Source organism: Alexandromys fortis, unplaced genomic scaffold (assembly GCF_014885135.2).
Source record: "Alexandromys fortis isolate MF-2015 unplaced genomic scaffold, M_Fortis_MF-2015_v1.1 scaffold_66, whole genome shotgun sequence".
Lineage (NCBI taxonomy): Eukaryota > Metazoa > Chordata > Mammalia > Rodentia > Cricetidae > Alexandromys > Alexandromys fortis.
Genome location: NW_026067950.1, coordinates 7,726,086 through 7,748,267, shown reverse-complemented (window position 1 = coordinate 7,748,267; position 22,182 = coordinate 7,726,086). Strand labels below are relative to the sequence as shown.

The following is a 22,182-nucleotide window of genomic DNA, read 5'->3' as shown; positions in this document are numbered from 1 at the left end:
ACGCTTAGCTAAGACTGAAAATTATTCAACATGAGTCTTGGCAAGAGTTCAGCTTAAGATGAAATTCATTTAAAGTGGTTAAGATATCTAGGGTCCTTCCGCCCGCAATGCTTTTAAACAGCATCAGTGTTAGAGAGCACTCTCTCCAGGCGGCTGTGATTGGGACTGCTTTTGCCACTCACTCACTCACTCACTCATGTTTAACTTTTGGTTCCTTATTTATTTCTTTTGCAAATTCTAACTTGACAAACTTTCTTTGTAGGCTTTTACTTGACTAGTAAGTGCGGTGTGTCTATATTCCAGGGGAAAAACTCCTCTGAGCATATTTGTTTTAGTTACTCTCTCAGAACTTTAAAAAACAAATTCTCGAATACGTCAAAGCTCAGAAAGACCTGTAAAGGCAAAGAACATAGAGCGAAATATATATATATATATATATATATATATATATATATATATATATATCTGGACTTCACCGTGATATTGAGAACGTGATGGCTTTCCAGGGAGATTCTGACTTTTTTAGTTCTTTCAGAAAGTTCATAGTTAGCATTACAGAAAAATACGCCAAAGCACTAACCTACAACATTTAAGAATAATTCTATTTCAGGCTTCTTTGAAACCTAAGTGTTATTAGGCGTCTCAAAAGCCAGCGTTTGCCTTTCAAAGTGTGCCCAGGTCCAATTCATGAAATTTGAATACAAATCCCCATGGATAGAGGACCTTGATTTGGAGAGAAATGCTTCCTCTTATTTCCAATCCATGGCTTTCATCTACTTTCTCGGATCCTCTTTATACATACTTTTGGTTCGGCAGGTCAATGATTTCTTAAAGGAACAGCGAGGAAGGAGACTGGGCCTCCTTCCACGAATTTGGTTCTTTTCTGAGGTCGCGCTGTCAGCCAGGCCGGGTTCCACAGGATCTGGGCTGGGGCGGAGCAGGCGGACCGCCAGGGGGTGTGGCTAGGGGCGTGGCCTGCTCGCGGGGCTTGCCAGCCCGGCTTTCAGCGGAGCTCCGCTGGCTGGCACAGCCAGCTAGGTTTGCAGCCCGTGCCTGCAGCTCTGGTGGCCGGTGCGGGATGCTCGCAGATTCTCCGCGTCTCCGGAGCTTACGTTCGGCTCGCGCAGAGCCAACTCGGCCCGGTCGGGGAGGCACCCCGGGGATGCTGCTCCTGAGAAGTCCAGCGTCACAGCCTCGGGGCTCCAAAGGAAAAACCCGAGCTCTTGCAGGTGAAGCTGCGGTCCATCCGCGGTCTTCCGGAGGTCGCCTGCGCATCGCATCACCGCCAGCCTCGGCCACGCATATTACCCCGGCACCGCCGGAGCAGGGCGCGCGGGAGAGTGGGGACCACGGCGGGGGAGGCGCGAACCGAACACCGAGGATGGACGCCCGCACCTGGCGTCTGAGCTGGCACTGTCTCCTCCTCCTGGCTCTCCTTGGATCTACCCGGAGCGAAGGTGTGGAGAGCTGCGAAGAAGTTCGGAAACTTTTTCAGTGGCGACTTGGGGGAGCTGTCAAGGGACTACCGTATACGCCGCGGGCAGGTACGCGCAGTTGGTTGAGCAGGCGGTGTGAGGGGTTCCGACCGGCCGGAGACCTCTGTTCTTGCGACCATGCTCTCCCAGGCAATCCAGAGATAGTCTTCGGTGAAAAGATGAGTTTTAGGGTCCTCCAGTCTGACTAGCTGAATCGAGGGAAGGTCTCTGGGGATGCTTGCTGTGCTCAGGAAAGTAGAGCAGCTTGAAGGGGCTCCTTAACTGCGCCTGGGGTTCATCAGCTCCCGAGCATCTGCTTCCCGCCGGTGCTCTCTTAGTCTCCAGTGATATGTCTGAAGGACTTGTAAAGCGGAGGTTTGTTCACCGTGCTGGCAAGTCCGTAGTTCTGTTCTTAGAGGGAATGTCACCAGGGGTCCTGCCTTTGCTGTTTTCTTAAGAAATTGTGCTGGTTGCCACAAGTTTGATGGTGAAAGACCCAGGCATATTCCTTTGCTGGACAGATGCAGCGGATGTTTTCTGTAATGAGCACTGAAACCAGTACACTCAGACATGACCTTTAGTCGCCCCTCTGCATCCTGGTACCAAGCTTTCCTAAAGAAATCCGAGCTTCTCAGTGTGTCTCCCCCACGAAAAAAGTAGTTTCACCCCTAAATTAGCGTTATGGCAACAGGCATTTAAACCCTGCAATTTGGGGGTTCTTCGCATGGATGAGGTATGCTGGAGACTCACAGGGGAAAAAAGACAGGTAATGTGGCAGGTGGAGACCATTCTTCCTATAAGCTCCCTTTACCTGCGTTCATCCCCTGTGCCTTGTCCTAGCATTCCAATTCTTGGCTGCTGGTGGGAGAGAAGGTGTTAGTGAGCCGATGCAATACCAAGTGTCTGGAGCTAAGTTAGTGGAGTAAGGCTTGCTGTTGCTGAAGTCAACAGAAGGGATGGACTCAAAGGGAGTTGTTGGGTGAACAAAGAATTTGCAAAATGCCTGATACAAAATACGTTCTTTCTTCCAATGCAAGGAGGCTTGTCTTTAGCACTCCCCAGTGGTAACATTTGCTTGGTAAATGTTCTGCCAGTAAACTAAATTCTTATCATCCTTCCTGGGTTTCTGGGCACATAAAACCCATTGACCAGCACTTACGTGATCACTTTTAAATATATTAATATTTATTTAAATGTCTATTCAGTACACAGTCACTTTTCAAACTGCTTGATACACATAGCTGGTACTTCCAACTTAGGGCCATTCTTGTCTCCTCAACAAGCAAACAAATAACAACACAACCCCCTTATATGCATATACTTACTTATTTTAGTATATTTTTTCATCAAGAAATGCATCTCACTTAGCTGCTTATAAAAACTACCTGATTTGTGTGCAGTGGATGTTGAACTGCGAAACCCTCACATTATGAGATTTTTGTCCCCTGGATGTCATAGCTTTGGCTGCATGTTGACAGCTCTGCAGTAAGGCTTTGATTCCAACAGCTTCTCACATTTCAGTGTTTCTGGTGCCTGCCGAATACAACACACGGTAGCAAAGTGTTGAGTTTCATTTCTAGAACCTGTATATACCATCCCTTTCTAGAGCATTGATCATCAAGATCACCTTTTGCCATGATATAAGGGACTCCTGAAGCTCCTCTACTCTAGAGAAATGCAAAAGCTTGTCATTGTTTGCGTTTGATACATGTGGCACAAACCAAGAGCTGCAAGGGTATGTGCCTTTTTTGTAAGGTCATCCTGGGCTGCTTTCCTATGGAAGCACCTCTCTTATCTGTGGTCTAAGGTAAGGGAGAAAAGTGCAGCTCCCACTAAAGAAACTGGAGCAGCTGTGCTCCTAGGGCATCACTGGTGCTCCTGAGAGAAGTGCTAAGCTCCTTTGATATTTCATTAAGAAAGTCATGTAAAAGTACTATGTTAATTTTGACTAACACAGTAAAACCATTCATACACAAATTTGGTACAAAACTGAAGTTTTCCTATGTCATTCATTAATTTGAATTATTCATTAAAACATTAAAATGTTTTGGCATTGATTTATCTTTTTCCCTACTAAAAATATCCCATTTGCAATTTGCCCTAAGTTGCATATATCATATGCTTAATAAATATTTTATTCTTATATGTATTATATTTATGTATATTATAGTTATATTTTACAACTGTATTTATAGTAGTTAGCTTGAAAATCAGTAGGTGTCTGTTCTGTATTTTAAAATTACCCTGGTCTCAGGTCAGTGTATACTTAATATGTAAGTAGGCATTTTTACATGAGAATATAAATAGTGCCATTTTTAAAAAAATTCATGCACTTACTTAAAATATAGCCTTTAATTGACTAAAACAATACCTTTAATTTAGAATTTGTTTTTCTTAGAAGTTTGTTTTTTTAGTGCATTTACTTATTTATTTGTTCATTTCTTGCATTTTCTTGTCCACAGTGGTTAATTCCTTAGGTGTCTAGATAAATGCTATTTCTGTAATAAAAAGAAGATTGAATAACTTTTTGCACTTCCTTTCTACACTTGTGAATTTGATATCTTCTGGAAAATCTTAGCCGATTTGAAATTATTAAAATGGTGTGGACAGAGATTTAAGCTCTTTCTCGGATTTCCCCACCTTTGTTCTCTGCACTGCTCCAATTCCTCTAAGCCTATTGAGCTCCTAAGAATGTCTGGATGAGAAATGTAAAAAAGGAAAGAGGGAGTAAGTGTGATTAGAATTACAGATTTCCCAGTGTTCCGGTTTCATTTCCTAAGTAGTAGTCAAGGTGCCCTTTGCTCCTGTTTATTTTATTCAGGGAAGACCTGTTAGTGGAGGCATCTGTAAAAGGCCCTTTCATTTTTCTCTTACTTATGGAGGAGGGAAGATAAGGATTTATTCACAAACATAGACCATCTTTTTGAGGGTAGTTAAGGGATTCATTTAAAATGTGCTGTCTGATCATTAGTGTGTAACTAATCTTAGTGGGTGCTTATCTATCTCAAACATAACTTTGTAGCAAAGTTGATGGAAGAAAGGTCTTAGTCAACTTTTCATGACCACAAAAATTACAATACCAGATGTAATGAAGTCACAAAGAGAATAGATTTATTGATGTGAGATTACCCTCTGTATGCTGTGAATACCATTGGTGAATAAGGAAACTACCTTGACCTGTTGATAGGGCAGAACTTAGGTAGGTGGGGAAAACTAAACTGAATGTTGGAAGAAAGAAAGGCAGAGTAGAGAGAAGCCATGTAGCCCTGCTGGAGACAGACACCAGAATATTAACTGGTAAGCCACAGCCATGTGGTGATACAAAGATTGATAGAAATAGGTTAAATTAACATGTAAGAGTTAGCCAATCAGAAGCTAGAGCCAATGGGCCAGGCAGTGATTTAATTAATAGAGTTTCTGTGTGATTATTTCAGGGCTAAGTGACCAGGAACAACCAAGTGGCTCCCTTTTTCTACAGTTTATCTGGGCTTGTGGTGTAGGGGGCTCCAGTTGATTTGGGACAGCATAGGTGGTTGTGGGTAGGCACTGGAGATGATGTACTTGAAGAGACCCAGGTCCAGGAGCCCCCTTTGATGCTGCAACTCCAATGATCTAAAGACCTCACCCAGAATTTAATCTGAAAGCTTCTACTGCACTTCCCAAAACTGCCAGTCCTGGCTTCCGGGTTTTTCATACAAGACCTTTATGTGGATGTAGTTGGCTATGGAGGAGCGCCAATCTGTTGTAGGTTGCCATGTGCTTGCTTCCAGCTGCCCAGACTTGAAATAACTACTCAGAAATTATATTATTTAAATCACTGCTTGGCCAATAGCATAAGCACATTTCTAGCTAACTTTTATATCCTGAACTAACCCATCTCCATTAATTTGTGTATTGCCAGGTGGCTGTGGCTTATTGGGTAAAGTTCTCAGTATCTGTCTCTAGCGGGACTACACGACTTCTCCTTGACTCCACCTTCTTATTCCCAGAATTCAGTTTAGTTTTTTCTGCCTACCATTTCTGCTAAGCCACTGGCTGAAATAGATTTATTCATTAACCAATAAAAGCAACACATAGACAGAAGGACTTCCCACACTACTATAGAGCCCACTGTAAGCATTGCTATCAACTGTAAGTATGTCTACTCCCTCTTCCCTCTCTCTCATGGGTGTGGTGACTTTTCACCTGGTGGCACAATGTTCAATTTGTATAACGGCTTCTGGATGGTTGCAATTTGGAATTTTAAAGGGACCAATTTACCCTCACAACTTATGTTACATTTACTTATTTTGAGCCAATTAAGAATGTCTGGAATAAGTGTTTTGTTGCCCCACGTGTATGTGTGTATAATATAGATCATCTAGATTTCTGACTAGATTATTTGGGATTATGGTCCTGGAACTAGACAGCTAAGAGCAATTAGTTTGGGTGGGGAATAACACAGACACACACACACCACAGAGGTGAGGGGAGGAAAAAGGAGAGAGTTATTGAGTAACTGACTTATTTGCATGCTTCAAATTTCAGCTTAAATCAGCATTTAATAAACTGAAGTATGCCAGTTATTATTGTAGAATGGCTTTTCCTTCTGTTACCTGACACGTATTACACACTCCTTTCCTTCTGTTATACCGACTGGTGTATAGAACATAATTTGGTATAAAATAAGATTATAGCTACTATGTGACCGACAAGCTGTGGCCTTACCTTCCCTCCATGGTGAAATGTAGCTCAGACTATGAGCTCACACAGATCATGTCACTTGTCAGGCAGCTTATCACAGCAGTGAGAAAAGTAGCCAATATGGATACAATGCGGAGCTTAGCGCATCAGGTGGACCACGTAGAGTGACCTTAGACTGTGAGGGTACGAAATAGTAATTGCTAATAAATCACAAACCATGCTGTATCGTAACAGGCAAATATCAGAACCTGTTATAATACAAATAGTATTTCCAATAAAGGCAACTTAAAAAAACATATTATTAGTCTTTTTTTCAAATCCACTTATTTTAAATTAGTGACGTAAAATTGTTCATATTTATTATTTACAACATGATTTTCATGATATTGAAAATATGACATATATAATGTATATATGTTTTGAAGTAGCTAATTCTAGCTAAATAGTGTACATGTAATCTCACAGTGGATCATTCTTGATGGCAAAATCACTTAGCATCCAGTCTCATTATTTCTAAAGATTCAGTGAACCATCACTGTGTTTATTAGTTCATTGTATAACAGATCTCTTGAACTTAATTCTAAGTACAGTTTTGTATCCCTTAATCAGTATATCCATCCTGAATTAGCTGAGCCTGAGGTGACTGTAACTGCCCCTTTACTCTCTCCTACACAAAAATCAACCTTTTAGATCATAAGGTATTTGACCATTTGTATCTTACTTTTTTTTTTTTACTCAAAATGATGTCTTCAACATTTATCCATATGCCTGCAAATGACAGGTACTTATTCTTTTAAAGACAGGCCGTGTTCCATTGTTTGGCCATGCCGTAGTTTTTTTCCATTCATCTGTTAACTAATGGACACTTGAGCTTACCAAGTCCTTAAAACCTCTTTTCAGTGGAAATTTGGAAAACGATTTGCCTATATGAAGTATAGGCATGATTTATTTAGGACAGTTTATGAGAAGTATAGCAAGTTTCCTTAAATAGAAGACTGATTTGTGTCAGTGCTAATGAAATACAATACAGATTTTGATATGGCTCATCTTGTCACATAAGATTGTTTAAAAAATACTTATCATCTAAAAGTTAGTAAACATGCCTTAGTACATAAATAAATTTTTATTACTTGTTAGGATAAGGAGGACTTTTTCTTTTCCTTCAATGTTATGGTAAAATTTATTTTAGTTTTCAAATTTGTTTTAGTTCTTTATAAACATTCATCTCTGTAACTATGTTCTTCAAACTCAAATTTCCAGACTTTTCTTCTCTTACATGTTTAGGAAAGGATAAAATCTGAGGAGGGAATTGAAGTGAAAGCATAGCAAGAAAATGCCTGCATTGATCAAATAAAATGAACAAGAAAAAATTGCACTGGGATGTCCTGTTCATTGCATATAGATTCTTTAAATGGAAGACTGTCAATATTAAATTACCGGTTCAGATTTATTTGCTTTCTGAGTAACTCTGTTATTCAGTGAGGTTAGACCAAGTTTCATTTGGTTCGTTTTCTTTTGATCATTGAGATGTGTCTGTTTAATGAGCTGAAACTGGAGCGGGTCAATAAAGCGCAGAGATTAATAGTCCGTTCTCACCAGGCTCGGAACACAGTTTACTCTGGGTTTAAAAAAAAAAAATGAGTATTTTTTTTTTAAAGAAGGTTTTGATCAACCTAAAAGGAAAGGGAAAAATAGGAATAACACCTTGAGGCTCATGCAGGAGAGAAGTCCGTGAGCTTCTGTAGTTGCTGTGGATCAAGTGGACCTGTGTGGGTCGGTGCCTGTGAAGGTACGAGTTCTAGTTTGAAAAGAATAAGCTAAGTTTCCTTCTTCCCCTCTGGAAGTTCATTGGTGCAAAGAAAGCTCCATGTCATTAAATATTTATCATTTAATTCTTCTATACAAATGTCTTGTCATAATTTTAATGGGAAACAAAGCTTGACAAATCACTAAAATGTTGTTTTGGGGACAGAAATATAGAAAAAGCAAACTTAGTGTCACAATTTTGTCACATGTTATACTGCAGAGAAATGAATTTGCAGTTTTGAAACGGCTTAGTTTTGTCCATACCATTCATTAGAGGTGTGACATCTAGCAAATGACTCAACTTCTCTCAGATGTTTAACTTTCTTCCACACAGATGTGAGTATATTTAGGTTTCTTTCATCGTTGGGTGGCTTTGGGAATCTATGTTATGCTGGCACTACCTGAAAACATTTCACAGATATCTTGATGTACTTGGCTAGTTTTATGCCAACTTGACGTAAGCTAGAGTCAGCTGAGAGGAGGGAGACTCAGTTGAGAAAAGGCCTTCAAAAGATCCAGCTGTTGGGTATTTTCTTAATAAGTGATTGATGGGGGTGGCACCATTCCTGAGCTGGGAATAGTCCTGGGTTCTATAAGAAAGCAGACTGAGCTGGCGAACAAGTCAGCAATCAGCACGCTCAATGGCCTCTCAATCAGCTCCTGCCTCCTGGTTCCTCAGCTGCTTGAGTTCCTGTTCTGACTCTGTTGATAATGAATTGTGATGTAAATATGTTAGCCTATTAAACCCTTACCTCTCCAAGTTGTTTTGGTCCTGGTGTTTCATCCCGGCAGTAAGAAATCCTAAGTAAGAAATCAGGGTTAGTTACATTTTTTTAAAATATTTATTTATTTATTTATTTATTTATTTTATTGTTGTTGTTGTTGTGACTAAATAACTGACAAGATCTACTTAAGGAAGTAGAGTTGACTTTGAGGGATGGTCTGTCAGAGGACGGAAGTCATGGAAGCAGGAACCCAAGGCAACCAGTAACCCCAGAAAGCTGAATGCTGGGGCTCCTCTCAGTTTCCTCTTATTGAGTTCAGAACCCAGCCCATGGGCCTAAATTACTTCCGTTTTTTAAAATTTATTTTTACTTAAAAATTTCCACCTCCTCCCCTCCTCCCATTTCCCTCCCCCCATTCTCATCCCACCATCCCCTTTCCCCTCCCTTTCCAGTCCAAAGAGCAGTACTGCAAGCCAGCCATCTGTACATGGCAGAAATTAGCTGTGTATCCTCTAACAAGAGGAGGAACTAAAGCAGTACTCTGGTTTCCAAATTAAAAACTTTCACGAAGTTGAAGTTGGTCCTTTCTTCAAAGTTTCTGTTGCTGTTGCCAACTACAAGAGTAAGTTGGGTGTGGGGAGTAGGTGGTCCCAGGAAACCCATACAAGGCATCTGTACCAATCCAGTGGTATTTGTGAGACCTCTGCAAACAGCCATCCGCATGCCCCAGAGTTTATGAGGAAGCTTGGACTCCCACATTTGCTTTTGGAGACTTCTGTGATTCCCGCTCTTTTTTCCAGTTTGTCTTCTGCAGCTCTCTGTTGCTTCCTTTGTCACTTCCCTGTTGTAGAAGATGAGCCACCATGGGCATCACATATTTTCATTGTTTGTCCCTATAACAGAAAGGCCTAACTCTGCTTTCCTGAGGCGTTTTTTCTTCTGTGTTGTGGTTACACCAAGCAGAGGAATGTTGTTATCCCAGACAGAGCAGGCTGACTTAGGACTACTGTAAATCCTTGCAGTGTAATTTACTGCCTGCCCAGGCAACCCTGTAGAACCAAGAAGGAGCCCAGCGACTGACATTATATACACACTGCTTATTGTGTTCGATGTGCTGGCTAGTTTTATGTCTACTTGACACAAGCTGGAGTCGCTGAAGAGGAGGAAGCCTGAGAAAATGCCTTCCTGAAATCAGATGGTAGGCAAGCTTGTAGAGCATTTTTTTTTATTGGTTGATGGGAGAGAGCCTTCCTTTTTCTGGTGGTCTTGGGTGCTATAAGAAAGCACGTTGAGCAAGCCAGAGGGAGCGAACCAGTAAGCAGTCCTTAATAGCCTCTGTATCAGCTCCCACCTCTAGGATTATATCCTGCCTAAGCTTTTGTCCTGACTTCCTTTAATGGTAGACTGTGATGTAGAAGTATAAGCCAAATAAACCCTCCTTGTTTTTGGTCATAGAAATTCTAAGTAGGACACTTGAGTCTCCAGCAGTGAAAACCTCTAGAACATTCACCGTTCTAGCAGTATTCCCCAGTCGGTAGTCCTTCACAGAGCCAGCAGTTCATCTCAGCCTCATCCTGGTCCATTTGCTGTGCTTACTGAAGGTGTGCTCCTTTCTTCTTCCTCACTAGTCATGTCTTACCATATCTGTTCTGCTATATATCAGTTTTATGTTTTGAGAGTAGCTTAACCACAATGAAACCTGTTTCTTATTTGTTGAGTAGGAATATTTTCTATCTTGTAAATATTTCAGTGTTGATTCAAAGAAGCTATTCAAGTGACTTCTCAGAGACTTTTCTGACCACTGCTTGCAATCTTCCCAAGAAGACAGTCTATAATCTATGTTCCCAGGAAACTTGGTGCATCTTTTATGACATTTTATCACATTAAGCGTTTACAAATGTGTCTCTCTGTCTTCTGAGCCCTGGAGAGAATATTATGTTTTATCCTCTTGTTGGCCTTAATAACTACACAATGTCTTGTGCAGAACAGGTGCTTCATCAATATTTGATGAATTCGTTTGACTTATTAATCAAAATGAAGAGCAGGAAATTACTCTGTAATTTAGTACAGGTGAACAGGAGACTTGGCAGCTCCTGAGAAGGGGGTGATAGAGGATCGCTTAAAGGGCTCTAGGGCCACCATTTCTCCCCACATACAGGGACATCAACTTGTCACTCCTAACGTTATCTCTGCGAAGGAATAGCAGCCAAACCCAAGCTCTGTATAGCCTCATGCTTTCCCCTCTGCTGCTTGGCGGAGCTGAGCAAGGGCTGCACACTGTGAGTGCTTCTTAGACAGAGAGTCACTATGCCAGAAGTTGAGGATTTTTGGTACTGAGAAAGCCAGGTCATTTGCACAGGGAAAGCATTTTGACTCACTTCATCTTCTGCCATATGTGTTTTTTTAGTTTACCATCTGACAAATATCCATCCATCCATCCATCCATCCATCCATCCATCCATCCATCCATCCCTCTGTCAGTCCATCATCTGTCTGTTTCTCATCTATGTACCTGGATCTATCTATCTATCTATCTATCTATCTATCTATCTATCTATCTATCATCTAATGCCTCTCCAGTTAGAAAAATGCTTGTATAAAAGGCAAATGGATCAGTTGGAGTTTTTTTTAGAAGGCTGAATTGTTAGGATTTCTGAGGGAGAAACCAGTGTCATATGTGATTGCCAGGAAATACTACCTTTTAGGGACTAGGAAGTGCCCTGTGGAAAGGACTTAACATTCTGGATGCTAATGTCAAGGCTCCTGCACAGGTAGTTGAAACATCTGTCTAATGAGTGGAAGAAGGGAGGGGTAGAGACAGAGGTGAAAGGGGAAGGGAGAGAGAACAGACAAAGATTGGCAAGTCATTGGGTGTGGAAAGAGAACAGAATTGTGAAACTTGCTAACTATGCACTTCACAAAGAAGTTTAGGTAACTGGATACAGCTCAATATGTCTTGGTGTAGGCATTACAAACTTTGGCCGAGCTAATAGTTAACTTTTGGAGTAACTTGCAAATGAAGTGGAGATGTGGAATCTCTATAACCATTCCACAAAGTTTAGTTCTCTAGGAACGACTCTGTATTCTGATTTGTAATTCTCACATTGTTGCCTTTGCACAGTGCACTCTTGCTGACTGTGGGCAAAGAACACGATCTGGTGAGAGCAGCCTGGGAGGTGGATGAGCCAGGCAGCAGTCAGAGACAGGGCTGCTCACTTGCCCTGGAAAGATCGTCCATCAGAGTGACATCATCAGATTTGTGTTTTAAAAGGTCATTCTTGCCTGTAGAGGGTCCATTTGACCTCTTCTAGGTGTGAGAGTAGAATGGTGTTAATTCAGTTGAGAAGATATCAATGTAAAATGGGTCTAAGAGGTTCAGAATGACTGGGTAATTACTTTCATCTGTTTACTTACACTAGGGACCTGATAAGGACTCCCCATGCTTTCTTAGGCTGTACATTCAGCTGAACTTACAAAACACAAGAACAACATATTTACCTTGAACTTATGATTGTGTTAACATCTTGGTTATAATGCATGTTGCACCTGTTTGTTCATATGACATGTGCTCCTCTCTGAATAATCAGTGTAGGCTGATGCTGTAGGCTAGTCCAGTCACCTGTGCATGACCCATGAACTTCTTTAAGTGATTATAGTATATGCCAGATAAAATAAAGCAATTCAGTCCTAAGTGTCTAAACGTTAACTAAAGATAGAATAACAATGATATAAAAAATAGAAGCAGGGAAAATAATCTTCAGTTGGCTATAAGAGGAGGACAGGACATGGCTGTGACCTTGGCTGGAGATTTCAACTTTGAGTTTCTTATTGCTCACTACAAAGAAGAATACAATCAACAAACTATTTAGTACAGTTGTAGGTAAGAGCTAGGATGCGTGGCAGGCTGAGAAAAACAGTGGGAGTTGTGGAGGAATGGAAGGGAGGGAGAGGGAAAAAGAAGAGAAGAGAGAGAAGAGGAGAGAGATAATTATGTCATGGTATGGACAATGTAAGTGGGAGATAAAAAATTGGATTTTGATTTTCTTTGTCAGAAGGGGACTGCATACAAATAAGTCACTAAGCTGAAGGTGAGACATTTTGTTATGAAGGAAGAAATGATGCATTAAACATTTAGAAGATAGTAGTAGATGACTCCCGATGACTGTGATAGGCTTTTAGCAGGATGTACCTTGTCTCTTACTGTTTATAGTAAATAAAACTTGCATCTCTGGGTTTCTGAGCCATAGGTCTTAGGACAATGTTACTTTGAACTTTATGACCATCAAAGCATCAAATGAGAGAATTCACGGTCAAATGGTGTTTCTTATTTGAACTTCTTAATGACTGTTCTTGCTTACAATCTGGGGCTTATCCTAAAGTGTTAGGATTCATGTGGAGAGCTATGGTGATGGTGTTAGACTTCCTGTTTACCTGTGCCTCTTAATCCATGGATTTTCCAAGTTATTAGTAGAATATGATGCTGAGTAAAGTCTGAGCTACATTTGGAAATAAAACTCATTTTGTTATATTTCTGTTCACATGAAGTATACACTTGTGGATTGCTTTTATTATTCTGTATCATGCATTTTACACACTACAATACTAGTTTAGTTAGATAAAGTATAACCGTTTTCTACATTTGTCTTTGGATAGTTCCCTTGATTTTGGTGGGATCATCACTGCCATGTTCACAGTTTCCTTTTGTGCCTGATTCTTGACTCAAGAACCAGAGAATCTCCTTTTGTAGACTTTTTAGTCTTACACAATTTATCTTTACTTCTTAGGCTGAGGAACAGCAACACATGTGTGTGACTTGCATTCTATTTCTCTTTCAGTGTTCTGTGAAATATCATTGCATTTAATAAAATGATTCCTCCATTTCAAAAATGTGTGGACAAATTCATAATGCATCTAATAGCATCATAGACAAGTAGAAAATATAAGAGAGGTCGTGGAGATGACCTCATGATCACACTTTATCAAACAAACATCCTGAGCATGTTTCTGCCAATCATTCTGAAGTGGCTTTGTTTTCATAGTCACCCACCCAGTGAATATGGATCCAAGGACAAGCAAGTAGAAACACATATTTTTAAGGATTTTAGAATTGTCTACTTTGTTCAAATGATCAGCTTTGTTATTTCCTTGTATGTGTTGTCTATATAATGTTCTGTGAGGCTTAGATCAGTGGTACTCAGCCTTCCTAATGCCGTGATCCTTTAATACGGTTAGTTCTTCATGTAGTGGTGATGTCCAACCATAAAATTATTTTTGTTATTACATCATAATTTTGCTACTGATATGGATGGCAATGTGAATATTTTTGGAGATAAAGGTTTGTCAAAGGGGTTGTGGCCCACAGACTGAGAACCACTGGCTTAGAGAATGCCTCACAATTATTTTGGAATATGATGGTCCTTTGCAATGAACATGTCCTATATAGCAATTGCCCACTGATATTCCTGGCAAAAGTGAGGAGGCAGGCATGCATGTACACACACAAAATGCAATAAATAAAACAAATACCTTACTTTTTCATTTCCTAGACTCCATAATATGATAAAATAATTAAAAATATAAGTTGTATATATGTGCATAATTTGTTGAAAACTACAGTGGAATAGCAACCAATATGCAAGGAGTTGACACATTTCTACATGACAAAGTTCATTGAAGGCAAACTTGGACAAGGAAGCTCGCTCTAGAAATAATAGATGTCACCCTCTAACATTGCCTCATTCGCTATTGAGTCTCTGGGCAGGGAGGGCCACAGACTAGCCCAGAAGAGTGAAAATACTGATGGCATTGATGTTTGTTCCCATGGCATTCAGAAAGGTATACTCCACCAGGGCTGGTCCACTGCACTAATCCAGCTGTTGAAAACCTAGTGAAGGTGGGGGCAGTACTTGGAGAAGGCAGCATCACCCTGGAGACCACAGAGAACTGGCCAGAACTCTGACAGCTCCTTTTCCTCAGTATCTTCCTGATGCTGGTCGTCTCCTCCTGTTTTACATAGACTCCCGACTCTTCCAGAGCTAAAGAAGCATTGCAAAAAATACTTAACATCACTTTCTGGGCTGAAAAATTAGTAGCAGGACCCTACAAATCCTGACAATCTTGACGTCTACCTCAGATACTTAAAAAGCAGACAACTTCTGAAACTGTTATTGCAATAGATTATTTAAAAGAGGTGGCTAAAAATCAATAGACTACAAACTACAAGGATTTGACTTTGATCCTCAAAAGCCAACTCAAAAACACGGGGTGTGGTGGCATGTACTTGTAATCTCAGCACTGGGGAGGCAGAAGGGTTCCTGATGTTACAGGACAGCCACACTAGTCTGATTTGCATGATTTAGACCAATGAGGCATCCTGTCTCAAAGGAGGTGGATGACCTTTCTGAGGAAGACCCTGCCTGTTGCCTGTTGTCCTCTGGGCTACACACTCACATACCCACATATGTATCCTCTCTCTCTCTCTCTCTCTCTCTCTCTCTCTCTCTCTCTCTCTCTCTCTCTCTCTTATACATACACACACACACACACACAGAGGATAGAGTAATTAGAGACCTCCTAAATAATAAGCAATAGTATTGAAATTTACTTTCGAGTACCAGACTATGCTGCTGCAGCTACTGCTGTTGTGGAGTGGGGGTGAGGTGGGTACCTTTTGTCTACAAAGCTGGTTGACATCCACAGACAGCTAACTGTTGGTTCCAAATTTACGACCTGAAGTTTGAGAAAGCATCCTACTTAGCGTACCTTTTCTTCTGCGTCATGAGCTGGCAACACAATCATTCATATTAAAAGAGCCTGTTATTGATTTTATAATTAAGGATTTAAGCATGTGATTTTGTGTCAACATTAATTGACCACCTCTAGGAAAAAAAAGCTATGAGCATATTATCTATAGAAGGCACAATGATGCTGTTTATATATATATGGCACTATTACTGTCCCATCTGTGAGCATGATATTGATTTTATTTGCCTGAGTTTTCTGAGTCCTGAGCATTAATTTTTATTGAAAATAGGATGACAAAGACTCATAATATCTGAAATGCCTAATATTCTTTTAAGAGTTTTCATTTTTATGAATGATATCTGTATATACTTTTATAGAACAATGAAAATATTGTATAAAGTAATAAATGAATCTGTAAATTATAGTGACACTTTAATATGAAGAATATTTGTGAAAACGTAAAAATAATAACCACAAATACTATTTCATATAGTTTATTGAACCAGTTTTTGATGTCTTCAGCAATATGTTCTTCCTAGATAGAATGTTTTTGAAGCTCTCTCATTAATTTTGAGCTAAGACAGTGCCTTCTTAGATTTATTACAATACACTGTATGTGCAAGAAAGAAAGAGAAGAAAATTATTAATATTCTTTTGAAAACCTTTCGTGCTGGGCTTTGCTTTAGTTGCTTGTAACAAAAAGCATAGGGGGAAACAAAGCTTGCAACAAAGCAAACATCGTTATCCTGTGGGAACTTTAGTCCTAGAAGGAAATAGGACCAAACAGTACACATGAGTGCCTGCCCGTACATGCATGTGCACACACATACACAACCCATTCACACATGTGAGCACACATACACACACATGCACACGATGTAAGCAGCAATTGGAGAAAATGCTTGTTGTGTTATTAAACAGGTTTTATTAAAGCAGCTTCGGTGGAGGTGATATTCCAGGATCTTAAATACAGTGTGACTGTCTATGAGGTAGCTATCAGGTTACAAATAAGAAACAAACAAACCAACCAAAGGTAGCCAAGATCCATACAGACTTTTAAAGAATACAAGCCTCTTCAATGTGACTAGTTTGATTTCAGGTGAAAATGGCATTTCTCCCTCTTGGATGACAACTACACTCTGTTCAATTCTTCCTGGCAGCCTTGGCAGAGTCTGCGCCACTCCCGCGAGGTTTGGGTCAGGAGGTAGTGGTCTGAGCAGTCCTGCACACTAAATTTGGAGGTCTCGCTGCTCAACTCCCTCGTCCTGTTTTCTCACTTACTTCCCAGCTGCCGGCTCTGGTTTTCTAGCTTTCAGAAAGGTTGAGGAACCCCTGGAATTTAATATGGTCAGAGTCAGGGACGGGAACCTAATCTCATGCTTCCTTGTCTTCCAAACTTTGACTTCTTTCTTCTGCTCATTTTGTGACTTTAATTAATTCATTTTATTTAGTGTTAATTTATACTTCTTATGGATAATTGTAGCCAACTTCTTGCAGGGTGTAGACATAGAATTTGTCTCCACTTTGTGACAGGGGACTTGGGCACCCATGGAAGTGTGTTGTCTTTCCCCTGTTCTGTGGAAAGTCTTTTAAAATTCTGAAATAAAACACAAGAAAATGAAATGCCGTATGTAAGTAATAGGGAGGCCTCTGGTGTGTTCCCACCCGCTCGGACCTGAAATAATTACACAGAAACCATATCATTCTCATTACTATTTGACCAGTAGCTTAAGGGTATTTCTGGCTAACTCTTACGTCCTATAATAGCCCATCTCCATTAATTTGTGTATTGCCATGTGGCCATGGTTTACTGGGTAAAGTTCCAGCATCTGTTTCTGGTAGGGCTACATGGCTTTTATCTGGCTTTGCATTCTCTTTCTCTCAGCCTTCAGTTTGATTTTATAGAGCGGAATCCTACATCAGTTGTGGCCTGCCTTTACCCCTGAAATCCTGGTTACTTGTGTACTGGCTACATATCATAATGTTGCAGGTGACAGAAGGTAAGTGTCCTTCTCACTATGACTTGGAAAATGAGTGTGGGCTCTGAAGGCCTGCAGCCTTTGCACCTTCACATTTAGGTCCTTCAGGAGAGTTGAAGTTTTGCTCTCCTGAGGCCCTAGCAAATACTTATTATATTTAGTTTTTGTGACTGACTATTTTTGAAACAACCATTGTACCAACTGGATATAATACTATGTTTAAGCCAGTCAATTTTCCTTATGTGGCCATAGATCTCATCAAAATTACTCGTGTTCCAGTGAGACGGGCTTTTTAAGAGAAATGCCAGGGGAAGGAACTGGTTTGCTCATAGTGGACTGTATGCCTCCCTTAGGAGTTTTGCTAGTCTCACATTCTCAAATATTTTAAAACCTGCCTTGATAGAGGGTGATGTATTATAGCCCCTCACAGGTTCCTGCCAGTTTCCAGATATTTGGCAAGAAGATGTTCTTGAAGGGAACATCCCGAAGGGAGGGAATTTAGCATTTGGTATTTTATAATATGTATCATCCACTGTAGTTAACACAAAACCAGCCTTTATCTTAGTGTATTGATACTGAGGCTATTTCCACAATTTGCCAGCAGTAAAGCATCAGTAACTATAAACATTGCATAGATTTATTGGCAGAGCTATATATTTGAAATCAAAAGAGAATGCGTATTTTCCATCGACAGCCCTTACACAAAATTTATTACAAAGGAAAACACACATGTTTGATAAAAAGTGACGTGAACACCACCTTTTTACTACCATGTTGGGTAAGAACTTGGATTTGTCAGCACCTTGTAGTCTTCCAGTGAGTTCAATTCCAACCACAAAATTCTCATTAATGCCGTGTTCCACGGTGATGATCTGTGAACACAATGCTAAGCAGCAGCTCTCTAGAAATTCCTCCTCTTGTGTGATTGCTTTAATATATTACTTTTCTTTCTGTACTGTTCTTTGGCTTACGTATCTGCTGAGGACCTGGGCCATTTGGCTTTTGGAGTTTTTCACAGTCTATACATTGCTGACTGCCTACTGAAAATGCAGGATAAGAGGGTTCCTTAGTCCTTCATGTTCTATAGTCTGGCAGATGGGATTAAATTCGGGTTGGATCTCCCCCTGGCAAGATATCACTCTGGTACTTGGCAAGGCTACAAAGGAGGCTTTGTGTCAATTACCTTTTCGTTAGCTTTTGTTTGGGCAGAGATCTGTTGCTTAATGTCTCTGCCTGTTATTTCATTTGGGTTTGATAACTGGAGCTACTATAACACCTGATTGTAAAGAAAGACTTGCTGCACCTACTGTGTGGACGCCCTGGCACAGCTCATTTCTGAAAGGCAAGGTATATAATTGCCTCTTACTGCTTATCAACCAGTTTTCACTGATGGATTCTCTATACTCTTGAATATGACAAAATTTAACTCCTAAAAAGCAGCAATTATGAGGAGACATGGAGAGAAAAGATGTAGGGAGAGACAGCTGGAATTGAGAAGCTTTGGGGGAACAGTGAGGAAATCTAGTGTAGCTGAAACTTCCTGGAATCTATGATCATGAGGATTCCTAGGAATAGAGGGTATGGAGTCCGAGCCAATCATCTTATGTAATGGGGCAAGGCTTCCAGAAATGAGACTAGCTACATTTGATTGATGTGTTGTCCAAGGGTAGTATGGGAAGTCTTTCTGTATATTGTTTCTTTTATTGGTTAATGAATAAAGATGCTAGTTTGGCTTGTGATGGGGCAGAGAAGAGCTAGGTGGGGAAAAGGAAACTGAAGGCTGGGAGAAAGAAGGTGGCTTCGGGCCGGGCGATGGTGGCACACGCCTTTAATCCCAGCACTCAGGAGGCAGAGGCAGGCAGATCTCTGTGTGTTCGAGACCAGCCTGGTCTACAGAGCTAGTGCCAGGACAGGCTCCAAAGCCACAGAGAAACCCTGTCTCGAAAAAAAAAAAAAAAAAAAAGAAGGTGGCTTTGGGAGACACTATGTAGCTGCTGCCGGGAACAGATGAGCTGGAACCTTGCTGGTAAACCACAGCCATGTGGCACTATACAAATTAATAGAGATGGGTTAAATTAAGATGTAAGGGCTAGCCAATAAATATCTAGAGCTATTAGGCCAAGCAGTAATTTAATTAAAATAGTTTCTGTGTGGTTATTTCAGGACTCTGGGTGGCTGGGAAATGTACAAATAGCCTCTCACAACACAAGGGGGTCTAAACAACCCAAACTGATGCTAGGACAGAGTGTTTCTGTTGAAAAACTTACAGTAGGGTCCATTGAACAGACGAACATCCACATAGCTCGTTGAATATAGGGAGGTCGAGCTGGAACTTGCATGGAGCCTTGCTCCTACCTCCTAGTCTCTTTGGCATGGGAAGACACTCTGTAGGCTACCAACAGTGGAACCTGGGCACCAATCCAGCCATAACCCCCCCCCCCCCACCTACACTCTGTCCTAACTGCAAGATGTCCTGGTACAATGGTGGCTCAGAATTTGTGGGAGTGTCAATCCAATGCTTGATTTAACTTGAGGTTCACACCATGAGAGGAGGGAGATCATGCCCTGCTCTCTCTGGATAGCCAGAAACTAGAGACTAGAAGGGTAGCACAGAGATCTAGGGTAGAACCAAAAATTACTAAAAAAAACAAACAAACAAATGATTTTTAATGATATTCCACTATACTCAAAAATCAGTGCCTTGTGCAGCCCTAATCAGAGAGGCATCTTCTGGCAGCAGATGGGAGCAAGTGCAGAGATCCACAGGCAGACATTATGCAGAGAGAGAGTCTAAGTTGGAGGTCTCAATCAGGTTCCTCCCCTCAGAGCTTGAGGAACCCCAAGGAGGAGGGAGAGGAAAGACTGTAGGATCAGAGGGGATGGAGGACACCAGGAGAACATGACCCACTGAATCTACTAAGCAGGGCTCACATGGGCTCACAGAGACTGAAGTGGCAATCAGACAGTTTTAATGGATTTGCACCAGGTCCTCTGTGTGTATGTCATGGTCGTTAACTTGGTGTTCTCGTGAGACTCCCCAAAATGGAAGAGAGTGTGTCCCTGGTTTCTTTGCCTCCTCTATTTTCCCTTTTCTTTTCTTCCTATTGGGTTGCCTTATCCAGGCTCAATATCAGGGATTTTGCCTTGCCTTATTGTATCCTATTTTGTTCTGTTTGACTGCTATCTTTTGGAGGCCTGCTCTTTTTCTGAAGAGGAAATGGGGGGTGGACCTGGAGAAGAAGGGAGGTGTGTTGGGGACCTAGGAGGAGTGGAATGAGGGGAAACTGTGATTGGGATGTATTGAGTGAGGGAAGACTATTTTCAACAAAACAATAGTGATTACATCTTATTTTTATGAAAACCGTGTGAAATGCCTCACGGCATTTTATTTTTATGAAAACCATGATTTTCATAAAACGTATTTCCTAATGTTTGAGTACTAGGTAACTTCTGGAAGTCTTCTGCCATAAACTGAGTTTGGCTCTGTAGAAGTCATGGGACAGCTCTGACCCGAAAGGGGCTAATTTTGGAGCCCCTTGGCTTCAAAGAGGTCATAGGGTAAGGCCCTTCCATCTGACTGTTCCCCACCATGAGAAGACAAAGAGACCCTGGAAGTGTGCATGGCTAACAGGTACAGGGAGCTGATGTGATCTGTTTGCCAGGAAGAGACTAGCTCTGTTGGCAGCTAGTTCTTGGATTTCTTTTTCCAAGAACGTGAGACAAGTCATTTCCATCTGATAAGTCACAGGCCTGTGACATTTTGTTATGGTATTTCTGCCCGACTAACCTTATTCTAGATTTCTCTAGAATTGTTAACAGGGGCGAACAATATGTTGTAGCAGCTATTTTCTTATTTATTTTTTGCCCCAAACATAAGAGAAACCCATTTATCTTTTTAAAGATTTATTTTAATTAATCAATTAAATTGTGAGTGTGTGCGTGTGTGTGAGAGAGAGAGAGAGAGAGAGAGAGAGAGAGAGAGAGAGAGAGAGAGAGAGAGAGAGAGAGAGACTGCGTGCGTGCTGTGTGTGTGAGAATTCAGAGGTCTGTGGAGGCCAGCTAAAGGGTTCCTATGCTCTGGAGCTGGAGTTACAGGTGGTTGTGAGCCTTTGGCATGGGCGCTAGAAACCAGTTCCAGGTCCTCTGCAAGCACAGCAAGCACTCTTACCAGCTGAGCCATCTCTCTAAGCCCTGAGCCATTTCTTTAAGAATACTGATTTCTTTTTTTGGGAGAAATGTTACTTCATGGTCATAACCTGGGTACTAGGGATATCATTCCTATAAATCCGTGGTTCTTCACTTTCCTAATGCTGCGAACTTTTAACACACATCACATGGTGACCGCTACCCATAAAATTATTTTGTTGCTACTTTATAACTGTCATTTTCCTACTGTTACGAATCATAGTGTAAGTATCTGATATGCAGGATATCTGTGTGATATGTGACACCCCCCCACCCCACCCCCCACCCCCGCCAAACAGGCTTGCAACCTGCTAAGGAATGCTGCTCTATACTGGGTCACTGTTTCTAGGCCTTTCCTAAAATATTAGGAAATACACTTCTTAAAGATAAAATTCTTCATGGTTTTATTAATCTTGTTTCAGTTACATGTGAAAAAAAAATTCCTAATTTCCAAGCATACAGGGTGGAACTAAAAATAGAACTGAATAGTTCACAAATGCCCATTTAAGCCTGTATTAACACAACGCTCTCAGAATAGCATGAGATGCCTTTAAATTTTCTTGTTTGTTTCCCTACTGCAGTTTT

The 22,182-nt window shown here is 40.9% G+C and overlaps 1 protein-coding gene across 1 annotated transcript in view; it reads left to right on the top strand.

Annotated features, from left to right (window-relative positions):
• The first annotated feature begins 1,381 nt into the window (after window positions 1-1,381).
• Gpc5 (glypican 5) overlaps window positions 1,382-22,182 on the top strand; it is a 518,959-nt gene continuing 498,158 nt past the window's right edge. The window contains exon 1 of the mRNA XM_050150430.1: window positions 1,382-1,544. Coding sequence (XP_050006387.1) covers window positions 1,382-1,544 — 163 coding nt within the window. The remainder of the gene's footprint in view (window positions 1,545-22,182) is intronic.